The sequence below is a fragment of the Ascaphus truei genome, chromosome 20, assembly GCF_040206685.1.
Source record: "Ascaphus truei isolate aAscTru1 chromosome 20, aAscTru1.hap1, whole genome shotgun sequence".
In the NCBI taxonomy this organism is placed as follows: domain Eukaryota; kingdom Metazoa; phylum Chordata; class Amphibia; order Anura; family Ascaphidae; genus Ascaphus; species Ascaphus truei.
In genome coordinates, this window is record NC_134502.1 from 30,624,596 (window position 1) to 30,639,028 (window position 14,433).

The 14,433-nt window shown below is 41.9% G+C and overlaps 1 protein-coding gene across 1 annotated transcript; it reads left to right on the plus strand.

Annotated features, from left to right (window-relative positions):
- The first annotated feature begins 7,720 nt into the window (after positions 1 to 7,720).
- Positions 7,721 to 8,677, plus strand: LOC142471158 (olfactory receptor 11A1-like). The gene has a single exon (XM_075577946.1). It carries the CDS (start codon positions 7,721 to 7,723, stop codon positions 8,675 to 8,677), a length of 957 nt encoding a protein of 318 aa, XP_075434061.1.
- Positions 8,678 to 14,433: the final 5,756 nt, after the last annotated feature.

The window sequence follows — 14,433 nt, forward strand, 5'->3', positions numbered from 1 at the left end:
GCTACTGTACATATCTTTTTGTCCTTTGCAAACAAGTCTAGTATCTAGTTTATTTTGTACTGTATATGTGGTGTGGTCACACCAATGGGTAAAAGAACCATGTTCAAATATCTTTGACTGTAGGTCTTTCTGTATGTTCTCGTTCATTTTGGATATTCATTTAGAAACTCAATTGTTCGACCCTTTTTGAATTTTTTTTTAACGTTTGCTCCTGTTTTAGGAAGATTTAATTTTCTGATTGAGAATGAAGAAAATTCGAGAAGTTTGCACTGATTTGTATTCCTTATTTCCTTTCTTCCATCTCCGTATTAAAAAAAATCTACAAAAAGAAAATCCCTTTGAAGACCTCTTGGAACATTAACCATTAAGTAACTTCATGTCTTTTATTTTCTAATTATCTCTGTAAGAGATGTGTGCAGAGGTTCATATAATGGAGACCAATTTGGGTGAAATTATGTCTTGGCGTTATTGAGCCTGTTCCTTTGTCCAGGCAAAACATACAAAAACAACAAAATAACAACCCCCTATCCCTGTGTAAGGGGTAACTTACTTCCCCAGACCCTATCTGCAGGATTGGAGGGATATTCCCATTACCAGTCTATCACCCCAAAGTCTCAGGAGGTAACTTAAGCAGGTGACCCTCCATGTCAGTCTCAGGCAGGTTCCTGGGTCCTCTGTGTCCAGGAAATATAGGTCTCTGCGTGTCTGGATCTCAGCACAGCCTTTGTGCTCAAGACAGTGTCTGTGTGCAAGAAAAGTGCAAACACTGCGGCGCTACCTTAATCTGCAGTACAATGAGGTGGAAAATACACAATAATAGAGTGCTAGGGGGAACGGCAGTGAGAGGCCGGAAGGATTGGAAAATATACTGGCCCAAAGTGCACTGCTGCTCAGCTGAAGGAGGACCTTCCCTGGATCCTCGGATAATGGATGTACACAAGATAACAGCGAGCCCACATGAAAAAAAAAAGATATTAGTAAACAAAATGTATTAGATGTCTACTAATATGGAAAGGGAAAGTATCAAATGGCGCCAAATATGATATATACTGCAAAAGGATATATGAAAGCCAAGCCTGTTGGCTGTAGACAAGTAGCTCCTCACGTTGTGCTTAAAGAAAAAGAAAAAGCACAACACATAGCGTAATACTGTGTAACAGTATTACGCTATGTGTTGTGCTTTTTCTTTTTCTTTAAGCACAACGTGAGGAGCTACTTGTCTACAGCCAACAGGCTTGGCTTTCATATATCCTTTTGCAGTATATATCATATTTGGCGCCATTTGATACTTTCCCTTTCCATACTATAGTTCTGACCAGGGGGTCAGTTTTTTGTATCTTGGGCAGCCCCTTATGCATGTTTGGTCATTTATACATAAGGTAATATATACTCTGTCATACTATTGTGGGTAGCGCTGCCTGTTTTGTTGTTTTTAGATGTCTACTAATGATACATCATCAAACAAGTTAGGGTATTTAGATGGAGTATTGAAAATTATCATATAAAACAAACACTCACACGGCCAAATGTGAGTGACGGTCACATCTGCTGCAGAGCATGGATGTCTCTGATAACGTCACTGCTGTACTCACGACTCCCAATCGTCAGGTCTTCCTTCCAGGGTACATAGGTGAGTATGGATGCCCTTGTAGACAGTGTATATGAATCTTCTAAGGTATCCCCGCTGCACCTCTCCTCCGATGGTACCTCAAAGAAAGGGTAAGAGTAGCAGGGGTTGGTCCCAGACAACCAGATGATGTGTGACTGATGGGAAATATGGGTAAAATCAAATATATTGTTTACTCACACAGGCATATGTGAGTGCCCTTGTAGGAGGGATGTGCAGATAGTCTCTCATGCTCCTACTGCTTATCTCATCTGTGTTCAGGCTACTCTGCTCTCATTCTGTCAGCCCAAATGTGAGCTAAGGAATCTCTCTCCGGTGTCTCACACGAGGCTTTTTACAGAGCTCTCATTAGTCCAGGTGGAGACTAGTTAATTGAGTGGCTGCAGTCAACTATCTCTCTGCTGGATTCTCAGAGCTCTGAGGCTGCTCTTTTTAAACAGGAATAAATCACTGTTACAATCTCCATAAACACTTCTTGGAGGGTTGATGCCATTCTGCACGAGGAGATCATTCCATTGTGATAACATATTGTAACATACAATTCAATGTTTTTTATTGCTGTTATTGTTACAAGGGAAAGAGAGAGGACATCCTGGGTGTAACTTGCTTAACTTTCTGGACCTCATATCGGTTCTCTCCAGATGTTTAGTTCGTTTTATTCTTTGTACAGGTCAATTTTTAACCTTAATTGTGTGCTTGTGATCTGGGCAGTGTCAACGGCATATGTTAGGAGTTAATGGATTGAACTTTAGAATGGGGTGTGTTCAATTATATGAGGGTCATTTATTTACATATAACAAGGAGATTGTTCAGGGGAAACATTTGATAGAGTCGCAGTCCCTTTGCAAAGGACACGAAGAGGTTAAGGCAGATAATCGTATTAAATTCACCATTTTACTTTTCAGGATACCATGCAATTAAATCCAACATTTCAGGTCCCAAACTGCCTATCTCCAGGTAAGTGGTATCAAATTGGGGGTTTCACCTACCTGAAGATGGGCAGTTTGTGACCTTAAACGTTGAATTTTCTTGTCCGATGTCCTGGAAAGTAAAATGATGAATTGAATAAGAATTCCTGGCTCAGCCTCTTTTTGTCCTTTGCAAACAAGTCTAGTATCTAGTTTATTTTGTACTGTATTTGTGGTCGCGCCAATGGGTACAAGCACAGTAACGTGTTCAAATATTTTTTAAATGTATGACTTTCTGTATGTCCTCTTTTTTCGGATTTTCATTAACAAACTCAATTGTTCGACCATTTTTTTTTGTCCCTTTAATTGTTTTTTTTTTTAACGGTTGCTCTAGTTTTAGCAAGAATTAATTTTCTGATCGTAAATGAAGCCATTTGAGAAGTTTGCACTGATTTGTATTCCTTCTTTCCTTCCTTCCCTGTATTAAAAAACAATCTACAAAACAATCATTTTGGCCTCTCAGAGGACTGTGAAGTAACGTCACATCTTTCATTTCTAAGTATCTCCATAGTACAATTCCAAAGTATGGTGAAACGGTGTCAGACGAGGAGAATCCGGCGTGTGCAGCCAACACAACACAGACAAACAAATTCTCCAAAGTGCAGGTCTCCTCTCAGACAGAGATACAAACCAGAGCTCTACTCACAAGTTCATAATGAAGTTCTCCATTTATTGTGACCGCCAAGAACCGTGGAAAGACCACGTTTCAGGTTCCATATGGACCTTTCATGAGGTCAATGATGAAAGGTCCATATGTGACCTGAAAAAGTGTTAATCTACTGTTTTTGGCTGTCACATTAAATGGAGAACATCATTATAGACTCCAAAAGACTATTCATGGTCCCAAGACTCAACAAAGTATCCGGACGTTCCTCCTTCTCTTTCCGTGCACCCCAAAACTGGAACAACCTACCAGAGACTCTCATATCCTCCACCAGCTTAAGTTCTTTCAAATCTAAGGCTGTCTCACACTTTAATCTGGTCTGTAACTGTTTCATACGCTCATAATATATATTTTCTTTAACTGTGCACGCAATGTCTTGTATATAATGTATACCTTGTTCATTTATGTAACTGTATTTGTAACCATGTATTATTTTGTTTTACTCTGTGCCCAGGACATACTTGAAAACGAGAGGTAACTCTCAATGTATTACTTCCTGGTAAAATATTTTAGAAATAAATAAATTATGAACGTGTGAGTAAAGCTCTGCTGTGTATCTCTGTGTTTGAGGAGACCTGTAATTTGAAGAAATTGTTTGTAAGTGTCTCTATAAACACTTCTTGGTGGGTTGATGCCGTTCTGCACGAGAAGATCATTCCATTGTGATAACATATTGTAACATACAATTCAATGTTTTTTATTGCTGTTATTGTTACAAGGGAAAGAGAGAGGACATCCTGGGTGTAACTTGCTTAACTTTCTGGACCTCATATCGGTTCTCTCCAGATGTTTAGTTCGTTTTATTCTTTGTACAGGTCAATTTTTAACCTTAATTGTGTGCTTGTGATCTGGGCAGTGTCAACGGCATATGTTAGGCGTTAATGGATTGAACTTTAGAATGGGGTGTGTTCAATTATATGAGGGTCATTTATTTACATATAACAAGGAGATTGTTCAGGGGAAACATTTGATAGAGTCGCAGTCCCTTTGCAAAGGACACGAAGAGGTTAAGGCAGATAATCGTATTAAATTCACCATTTTACTTTTCAGGATACCATGCAATTAAATCCAACATTTCAGGTCCCAAACTGCCTATCTCCAGGTAAGTGGTATCAAATTGGGGGTTTCACCTACCTGAAGATGGGCAGTTTGTGACCTTAAACGTTGAATTTTCTTGTCCGATGTCCTGGAAAGTAAAATGATGAATTGAATAAGAATTCCTGGCTCAGCCTCTTTTTGTCCTTTGCAAACAAGTCTAGTATCTAGTTTATTTTGTACTGTATTTGTGGTCGCGCCAATGGGTACAAGCACAGTAACGTGTTCAAATATTTTTTAAATGTATGACTTTCTGTATGTCCTCTTTTTTCGGATTTTCATTAACAAACTCAATTGTTCGACCATTTTTTTTTGTCCCTTTAATTGTTTTTTTTTTTAACGGTTGCTCTAGTTTTAGCAAGAATTAATTTTCTGATCGTAAATGAAGCCATTTGAGAAGTTTGCACTGATTTGTATTCCTTCTTTCCTTCCTTCCTTCCCTGTATTAAAAAACAATCTACAAAACAATCATTTTGGCCTCTCAGAGGACTGTGAAGTAACGTCACATCTTTCATTTCTAAGTATCTCCATAGTACAATTCCAAAGTATGGTGAAACGGTGTCAGACGAGGAGAATCCGGCGTGTGCAGCCAACACAACACAGACAAACAAATTCTCCAAAGTGCAGGTCTCCTCTCAGACAGAGATACAAACCAGAGCTCTACTCACAAGTTCATAATGAAGTTCTCCATTTATTGTGACCGCCAAGAACCGTGGAAAGACCACGTTTCAGGTTCCATATGGACCTTTCATGAGGTCAATGATGAAAGGTCCATATGTGACCTGAAAAAGTGTTAATCTACTGTTTTTGGCTGTCACATTAAATGGAGAACATCATTATAGACTCCAAAAGACTATTCATGGTCCCAAGACTCAACAAAGTATCCGGACGTTCCTCCTTCTCTTTCCGTGCACCCCAAAACTGGAACAACCTACCAGAGACTCTCATATCCTCCACCAGCTTAAGTTCTTTCAAATCTAAGGCTGTCTCACACTTTAATCTGGTCTGTAACTGTTTCATACGCTCATAATATATATTTTCTTTAACTGTGCACGCAATGTCTTGTATATAATGTATACCTTGTTCATTTATGTAACTGTATTTGTAACCATGTATTATTTTGTTTTACTCTGTGCCCAGGACATACTTGAAAACGAGAGGTAACTCTCAATGTATTACTTCCTGGTAAAATATTTTAGAAATAAATAAATTATGAACGTGTGAGTAAAGCTCTGCTGTGTATCTCTGTGTTTGAGGAGACCTGTAATTTGAAGAAATTGTTTGTAAGTGTCTCTATAAACACTTCTTGGTGGGTTGATGCCGTTCTGCACGAGAAGATCATTCCATTGTGATAACATATTGTAACATACAATTCAATGTTTTTTATTGCTGTTATTGTTACAAGGGAAAGAGAGAGGACATCCTGGGTGTAACTTGCTTAACTTTCTGGACCTCATATCGGTTCTCTCCAGATGTTTAGTTCGTTTTATTCTTTGTACAGGTCAATTTTTAACCTTAATTGTGTGCTTGTGATCTGGGCAGTGTCAACGGCATATGTTAGGAGTTAATGGATTGAACTTTAGAATGGGGTGTGTTCAATTATATGAGGGTCATTTATTTACATATAACAAGGAGATTGTTCAGGGGAAACATTTGATAGAGTCGCAGTCCCTTTGCAAAGGACACGAAGAGGTTAAGGCAGATAATCGTATTAAATTCACCATTTTACTTTTCAGGATACCATGCAATTAAATCCAACATTTCAGGTCCCAAACTGCCTATCTCCAGGTAAGTGGTATCAAATTGGGGGTTTCACCTACCTGAAGATGGGCAGTTTGTGACCTTAAACGTTGAATTTTCTTGTCCGATGTCCTGGAAAGTAAAATGATGAATTGAATAAGAATTACTGGCTCAGCCTCTTTTTGTCCTTTGCAAACAAGTCTAGTATCTAGTTTATTTTGTACTGTATTTGTGGTCGCGCCAATGGGTACAAGCACAGTAACGTGTTCAAATATTTTTTAAATGTATGACTTTCTGTATGTCCTCTTTTTTCGGATTTTCATTAACAAACTCAATTGTTCGACCATTTTTTTTTGTCCCTTTAATTGTTTTTTTTTTTAACGGTTGCTCTAGTTTTAGCAAGAATTAATTTTCTGATCGTAAATGAAGCCATTTGAGAAGTTTGCACTGATTTGTATTCCTTCTTTCCTTCCTTCCTTCCCTGTATTAAAAAACAATCTACAAAACAATCATTTTGGCCTCTCAGAGGACTGTGAAGTAACGTCACATCTTTCATTTCTAAGTATCTCCATAGTACAATTCCAAAGTATGGTGAAACGGTGTCAGACGAGGAGAATCCGGCGTGTGCAGCCAACACAACACAGACAAACAAATTCTCCAAAGTGCAGGTCTCCTCTCAGACAGAGATACAAACCAGAGCTCTACTCACAAGTTCATAATGAAGTTCTCCATTTATTGTGACCGCCAAGAACCGTGGAAAGACCACGTTTCAGGTTCCATATGGACCTTTCATGAGGTCAATGATGAAAGGTCCATATGTGACCTGAAAAAGTGTTAATCTACTGTTTTTGGCTGTCACATTAAATGGAGAACATCATTATAGACTCCAAAAGACTATTCATGGTCCCAAGACTCAACAAAGTATCCGGACGTTCCTCCTTCTCTTTCCGTGCACCCCAAAACTGGAACAACCTACCAGAGACTCTCATATCCTCCACCAGCTTAAGTTCTTTCAAATCTAAGGCTGTCTCACACTTTAATCTGGTCTGTAACTGTTTCATACGCTCATAATATATATTTTCTTTAACTGTGCACGCAATGTCTTGTATATAATGTATACCTTGTTCATTTATGTAACTGTATTTGTAACCATGTATTATTTTGTTTTACTCTGTGCCCAGGACATACTTGAAAACGAGAGGTAACTCTCAATGTATTACTTCCTGGTAAAATATTTTAGAAATAAATAAATTATGAACGTGTGAGTAAAGCTCTGCTGTGTATCTCTGTGTTTGAGGAGACCTGTAATTTGAAGAAATTGTTTGTAAGTGTCTCTATAAACACTTCTTGGTGGGTTGATGCCGTTCTGCACGAGAAGATCATTCCATTTTGATAACATATTGTAACATACAATTCAATGTTTTAATTGCTATTATTGTTACAATGGAACAACTTGAGAGGTCTTCCTTGGTGTACCTTGCTTAACTTTACGGACCTCATATTAGTTTTCTCCAGATGTTTAGTTAGTATTATGTAAAATTATAACCTTCTGAAGTAGATGTTATTGCATGTAAAGAGCTACTAAAAATTCCCTTCTTTTCTCATCCCATCTCTTCTCTGCAGGATATGATGGAGGAGAACCAGACATCAGTCACAGAATTTCTGCTTCTGGGGTTTCAGAACCTCCCAAATGTCAATGTTGCCCTCTTCATTCTGTTCCTATTGATCTACATCATGACATTAGCTGGAAACCTACTAATCATTATATTAGTGTCAACCAGCCAAAGCCTTAAATCCCCCATGTACTTCTTCCTCTGTAACCTGTCCTTATCTGACATGTTACTTACCACAAACATAGCCCCAAACATGCTACGTGTTGTGTTGAATGGAGGGGGCACCATAAATGTTACTGGCTGCATCATGCAAGTAAACGTCCATGGTGCTTCAGCAGCGGTAGAGAGTCTTCTTCTCACAGTGATGTCCTATGACCGGTACCTGGCCATCTGCAACCCTCTACGTTACACCTCCATCATGGACCTCAGACTTAGCCTCCACCTGGTTTTATGGTCTTGGATGATTGTATTTTTGGTAATACTAGCCTTGGTTTTTCCTATATGCCAGTTACAGTTCTGTGGTCCCCATATCATTGACCATTACTTCTGTGATTTTGACCCTCTTCTGAAGCTCTCTTGTTCAGATACCTCCATTGTGGCACTAGAACAGTTTGTCTTTGCCATCCCTATAACCGTCCTCCCATTTGCCTTGATTACTTCCACATACGTCTCCATCTCCATCACCATCCTCAGGATCCCCACCACCACTGGGAGACAGAAAGCCTTCTCCACCTGCAGCTCCCACCTGACAGTCGTGGGCACATATTATGGGACTCTCATCGCTATTTACATGACACCATCCAGAGGACTCTCATTTAATTTAAACAAGGTCCTATCCCTTCTATACACCGTGGGGACTCCCCTTTTCAACCCAATTATATATAGTCTGAGAAACCAGGAGATCAAGGCGGCTCTGATAAAATGTTCCTTTATAAGGAGAAGTTCTTTATTTTTAAATAAAACTCGATAAAGAGAGCAAAGCTCCTGATTTAGCTGCTAAAGTTAAATCATTTGTATACATTTTAAAATAAAGTATAAAGTGTATCATTCAAAGGGAAGAATTTTTAGACAACCAAATATAGCTAACGTATACGGTATCTATTATTACGTGTTCTTTTTTTTTTTTTTTCCATAAAGTTTTTTATTAGGCATTGTTACAACAGGTCAGGCTCAAATACAGTGCAATTTTACAGTGCCTAATAGTTTTAACATTTTTTTGGGAAATAAAGAGAGACAACCTAAGCTGTCAAGACGGGGGATTGCCTTCCAGAGATGAAGGCAAAGAGGGGAGGGGGTAAGGGGGGGGGGTAGGAGAGGAGGGGTAGGGTGGGTGGGGGGATTTGTCTCCTGGCTGAGGAGGGTTTGGTTGATAGGTTGGTTGGAGTTTTTACCTGCTCCTGGTTTTTGTGTCTGTAGGGGGGGGGGGGGATTTTTATGTACCCTACCTTGGTGGGGCGGGTCGTCTGTCCCGGGTTAGGAGAAACCACGGGTCCCATACTGATTCGTGCGCTGGGAGGTTTTGTTTAAGGACGGCAGTCAGCCGCTCCATGTGCATCACTTCGGTTATTCTCTTTTTGATCGACCCTAAGGCTGGTGTGGTCACCCTCCTCCAGGAGGCCGCTATCTCACATCTCGCCGCAGTTAGAATGAAGGATATTAATTTCCTAGTTGGTCGGACGATGTCGGACATTGGTCTGGCCAAAAGGAAGGTCAGTGGATCAATAGGTAGATCTAGGTCAGTGACCTCTTTTAGTAGAATTTGGACCTTGGTCCAGTACTTCACAATTTCTGGACATGTCCACCAGATGTGAAGCATGTCCCCTCTATTGCCACAGCCTCTCCAACATTGGTCTGATGCCAGAGGGTAGATTTGGTTTAAACGTGCTGGGGTAAGATACCAGCCAAACAAAACTTTATAAATATTTTCCTTTATTGTGGTACATAGGGAAGTTTCTGAGGCTGCCTGCCAGATTTCTTCCCAAGTCTCTCTGTCTATAGAGATGTTCAGGTCTGAGGCCCATTTGAGCATGTAATCGTGCTGGGTTAAGGCCTTTGGATTCTCTAAGGTCCTATAGATCTCAGATATAAGCCCTTTCTGATGGGTCTTGACCTTACAGAGATATTCGAATCTCGTGAGAGTGGGGTACTCTGGGAGTGGGCATATTTGACGGATAAAATGTCTGATTTGAAGGTATTTGAACGTGTCTAATTCTCTGATTTGATATTTAGCCCTTAACTCTTGATAGCTCAGGAGCTTCCCTAGGCTTAGGAGGTCTGCAATCGCCCCGATACCATGTCGTTTGAGTTGGTCGAACAGACTAGATCCACAACCCGGGGGGAATTTCGGGTTATTGGCAATAGGCGTCAGTTGGGAGTTAGATGAGGATAGGCCATATTTATGTTTACATCTCATCCATGTTTCGAAAGTGTGTATTGAGGCCTGAAGTTTAAGGTTATGTGTCTGTCCATCTCCTCTGTCTAGGCTCCAAAGGCAGGCTTGCAGAGAAGGCAGTTTGGCACATTGAGTTTCCCTTTCTACCCAGCGACAAAGGGCTGGGTCTGTGTTCCACATTACTGCCTGCTTGAGTTGAGCGGCCAGATAGTATTTCTGGAGATCAGGGACTCCCAGGCCCCCCTTGGATCTTGGTGCCAGTAGGACCGATCTGGCGACACGGGGCCTCTTGCCCTTCCAGATAAAATGAAATATTCTGTTTTGTATGTTTTTCAGATCAGTGCCAGGGACATGGATCGGGAGTGTTTGAAATAGGTACAATATTCTTGGGAGTATATTCATCTTAACAGATATCATCCTCCCGATCCATGAGATCTGGTAACCTTCCCACTGATCTAGGTCTTTTTTAATTTTCCCCCATATTTTCGGGTAGTTATCCCTATATAGATCCCGGTAATGTCTTGACACATTAATTCCCAGATATTTAATGTGTGAAGAGCACCATCTATAACTGAAATTTATTTTGAGTAATTTAACTTCGGGATCTGGGAGACTAAGGTTTAGAGCCTCGGATTTGTCGCTGTTTATTTTGTATCCCGATATCATTCCAAATTCTGTTAGTTCCCTTTGAAGGTTAGGAAGGGACGTTTGGGGTCTAGTCAGGGTAAGAATGATATCGTCAGCGAATAGAGATATTTTGTAGTGTTCTTTTCCAATAGCTATACCCTGAATGTTTGGGTTTGTCCGAATTTTAGACGCCAGTGGTTCGATCGTAAGAGCAAAGAGAAGGGGGGAAAGGGGGCATCCCTGCCTCGTACCGTTTTTGATTTGGAACCTTTCAGAGCCACCGCCAGATATGCGTACCATAGCAGACGGGTTTTGGTAAAGCGCCCGGACTCCTGTTAGAAATGAGTCTTTGAAGCCGAATTTTGTAAGCGTGTGGTCTAGAAATAACCAATCAATCCTATCAAATGCCTTCTCTGCATCTAAACTCAGTAGCATAGCCTTTGTGCCTGTCAGGTGGGTATGGTCTATTATGTTAATGATCTTGCGGGTGTTGTCCGAGGCTTGGCGGCCCAGGACAAAGCCGACTTGATCTGTGTGGATGAGTCTCGGCAGGATAGGATTTAGTCTGCTCGCCAAGATCTTACTATATAATTTGAGGTCGTTGTTCAACAATGAAATTGGTCTGTAACTTCCACATTGGGTGGGGTCCTTACCCTCTTTGAGTATTATGGCCAAATTAGCGGACGACATTGAGGGAGGGATAGGACTTCCTTCTAGAAATGAGTTGAACAAATTCAATAAGTGGGTTGATAAGATAGGTAGAAATTTTTTATAGTAGGCATTTGTGAAACCATCGGGGCCCGGCGTTTTGGATATTTTTGATGCCTTTACGGCGGCCGACAGCTCTTCAAAGGTTATTTTTGCATTTAGTCTTGTGTTCTCCTCCTCTGTTAGCGAGGGAAGTTCACATTCACTTAAGTAATCTGTAACTGACGGCCGGTCAGTGTTGTTTGATTTTGCGGAGTGAGCTCTAAGGTTGTATAGTTTGGTATAAAATTTGGTAAATTCCTCCGCTATTTTTTTCTCACTGTATACTATCTCACCAGAGCTATTTTTTATTGCAGTTATCTGTGACCTCTTTTGTATTCCTCTTAACTTGCTGGCAAGAAGTCTATCGGCCTTGTTCCCTTTATCGTAATACCTCTGACCCGTCCATTTTAGAGCTTTTTCTACATTGTCCATTTGGATCGCATGTAAATCATTCCTAACGGTTGTCAATTGTTTGTAGATTCTCCGTGAGGGGTTAGCTTTGTGTAGCTGTTCTAAGGATATTATTTTATCTGTCAGCTCTTTGGTTAATTTGGTCTTAGTTTTTTTCCTGTGGGCGGCAATTGAGATAAGATTTCCTCGAATTGTCGCCTTATGGGCCTCCCACAGGATTGCTGGAGAGGAGACTGAACCCTTGTTTAGTCTAAAATATTCCTTCAGAGATTTTTTGATATTTCTGACAATCTCAGCGTGGTTCAATAGGGAGTCATTTAGTTTCCAGCTGTATGAGGTTGATTTGACAAATGGGATGGATAGGGTCAGGGAGATGGGAGCATGGTCTGACCACGTAATAGGGCCTATCTCTGACTTAGTGGCGGCCTCTACTACATTCTTGGTTACAAGAAAGTAGTCAATACGTGAATAGGTCTGGTGAGGTGCCGAGTAAAAAGTATAATCTCTTTGTCCCTGATGTTGTGTTCTCCAAATGTCCACTAGGAAAAACTCACCCATAATATCTTTAAATTTTTTCCCCAATCTTTGGGATTGGGTTGAATGTTGTCGTCCTGGGGTGCTCGATTTGTCTTCGTTTGGGTTGAGAGCCATGTTCAGATCTCCCGCGACTAGCAGGGAGGATATATAATTTGGGTCTATTTTTTCTAGAACATTTTTTAGAAATTCTGACTGGTTCTCGTTTGGAGCATAGAGGTTAACGAGGGCGATTGCAGAGCCCGAAAGTGAACCGTAAACCACAATAAATCTTCCCTCTGGATCTGCCGTGATTTTTGTTAAATTAAATGGAGTGCCCTGACGGATCAGAATGGCGACCCCTCTGCGCTTACTAGTGAACGATGAGAAGTAGCTCATCGGATAAGTTTGTTGAAATGTTTTAGGTGGGTCTTGAGACGTGAAATGGGTCTCCTGAAGGAAAACGACATCACCACCAGATTTTTTTATTTCCTGCAGAGCAAGCCTACGCTTTCTGTTGTTATTTAGGCCCTTGACATTCAGGGACCCGATTTTTATTGCTTGTTGATGGGCCATGGGCTCTAAGTTTCCTCTAGTTGGTGAGGAGTCTCCCTTTTAAGCAGGGAGATGTGGGTTCGAGTTTAGATAGGGGGTTCTTGCTCGCTGTCGAGCTTTGAGGTGTTCTTTGATTATTTATAAGGTTAGGGATTCTCAGCCGGGAAGGGCAGGGGAGGAGAGGATGGGTAAGAGGGGGAGCCCGCTGAGACAGTAACAGCGGGGAAAAGTGGGGGGGGAGAAAGTCGACCCTAAAAGGGTCGCAAAGGTTGAGATCCGGTCTGAACTACGGACCGGCTTGTAGGGTTTAAGACCCTTGGGGGGCGGGTCCGATGATGACCTCTAGCAGTCTCGGGCAGGGTGGAGACCCTTGGGTTTCTCTGTTTTCGTCCGTATCGGGCGTAGTGGTCCCTTTTTCTACTAGGAGGGAGAGTTTAGGACCTTTGGTCTTGCAGGGGAGGGTGCTTATTTAATTATTTGGGTGCTCGGGGTGGGTTATTACTTTTGCTATGTCCTTAATAGGGGGCTGGGGAGTAGAGGGAGGGTTGTAGGTCTGGGGGGGGGGGGGGGGCGCGGACGAGAGATATATATATTTTTTTTTTCCCCCCTTTTTCCCCCCCCCTCCCCCATCCCCACATATGTATTGTAATAGTGATAGGGAGGGGCAGAGCGGCCGGGGCGGGGGGCAGTGGGTAGAGGTAGGGAAAGAGGGGTGAGGAGGGGGGTAGGACAGGGAGGGAAGGGGGGGTATAGAGTGCACATTTTTACAATAGTGTATTACCATCATGGTAGTCATATCATTGATTCAGTTGTATACCTTTCCCATTTGGGAACCGAGAAGAAACCTTCGTGTTGCAGATTCTGCAGGGTTGTGGGGGGCCGGGATGGGGGGTAGGGGGGGTAGGGGTGGGTCTGGGAGGGAGGGCGGGGTACATTGTATAGATGGGTGATTATTGCTCTTCCTTTATTGTACACCTTATCTGGGCAGTTGGTGGAATGTGCTATAGTTAGGGGACCGTGTGATCCCCTTTACTGGTCTCACTGGAGAGGACACTCCTCATGTTTTTTAGCTGTGCCAGCGTAAGACAGTAGTGTGGGGGGGGAAGGGAGGGGGCGAGGAGGGTGGGGGTGGGGTAAGGGAGGAGGGGATGCGTCTCTATAGTGGGCCTCTGGTAGGCCTTGTCTATTGTGCCTTTAGTGGAGAGCGCGATAAACATCGCGGTGTGTAACCTTGTTGATCCCTTCTATTTGTCAGGCCTTATGTAAGTAGGGTAGCTGTGGTTACCCTTGGCCCTGTTACTGTGCGTGAGGGGTTCTGGGGATGCCGCCGAGGGCTAGCACATCTAGCGTGAGCTTAGCCTTGGTTAGGAAAGGCCAGAGGGGCTTTGAGGGGATGAGCGGGGTGTGATCCGAGGTTAAGGGGGGGTGGGACTAGAGGGGGGGGTTACATCCTTAGTTCTATCGTCCGTCAATTCCCG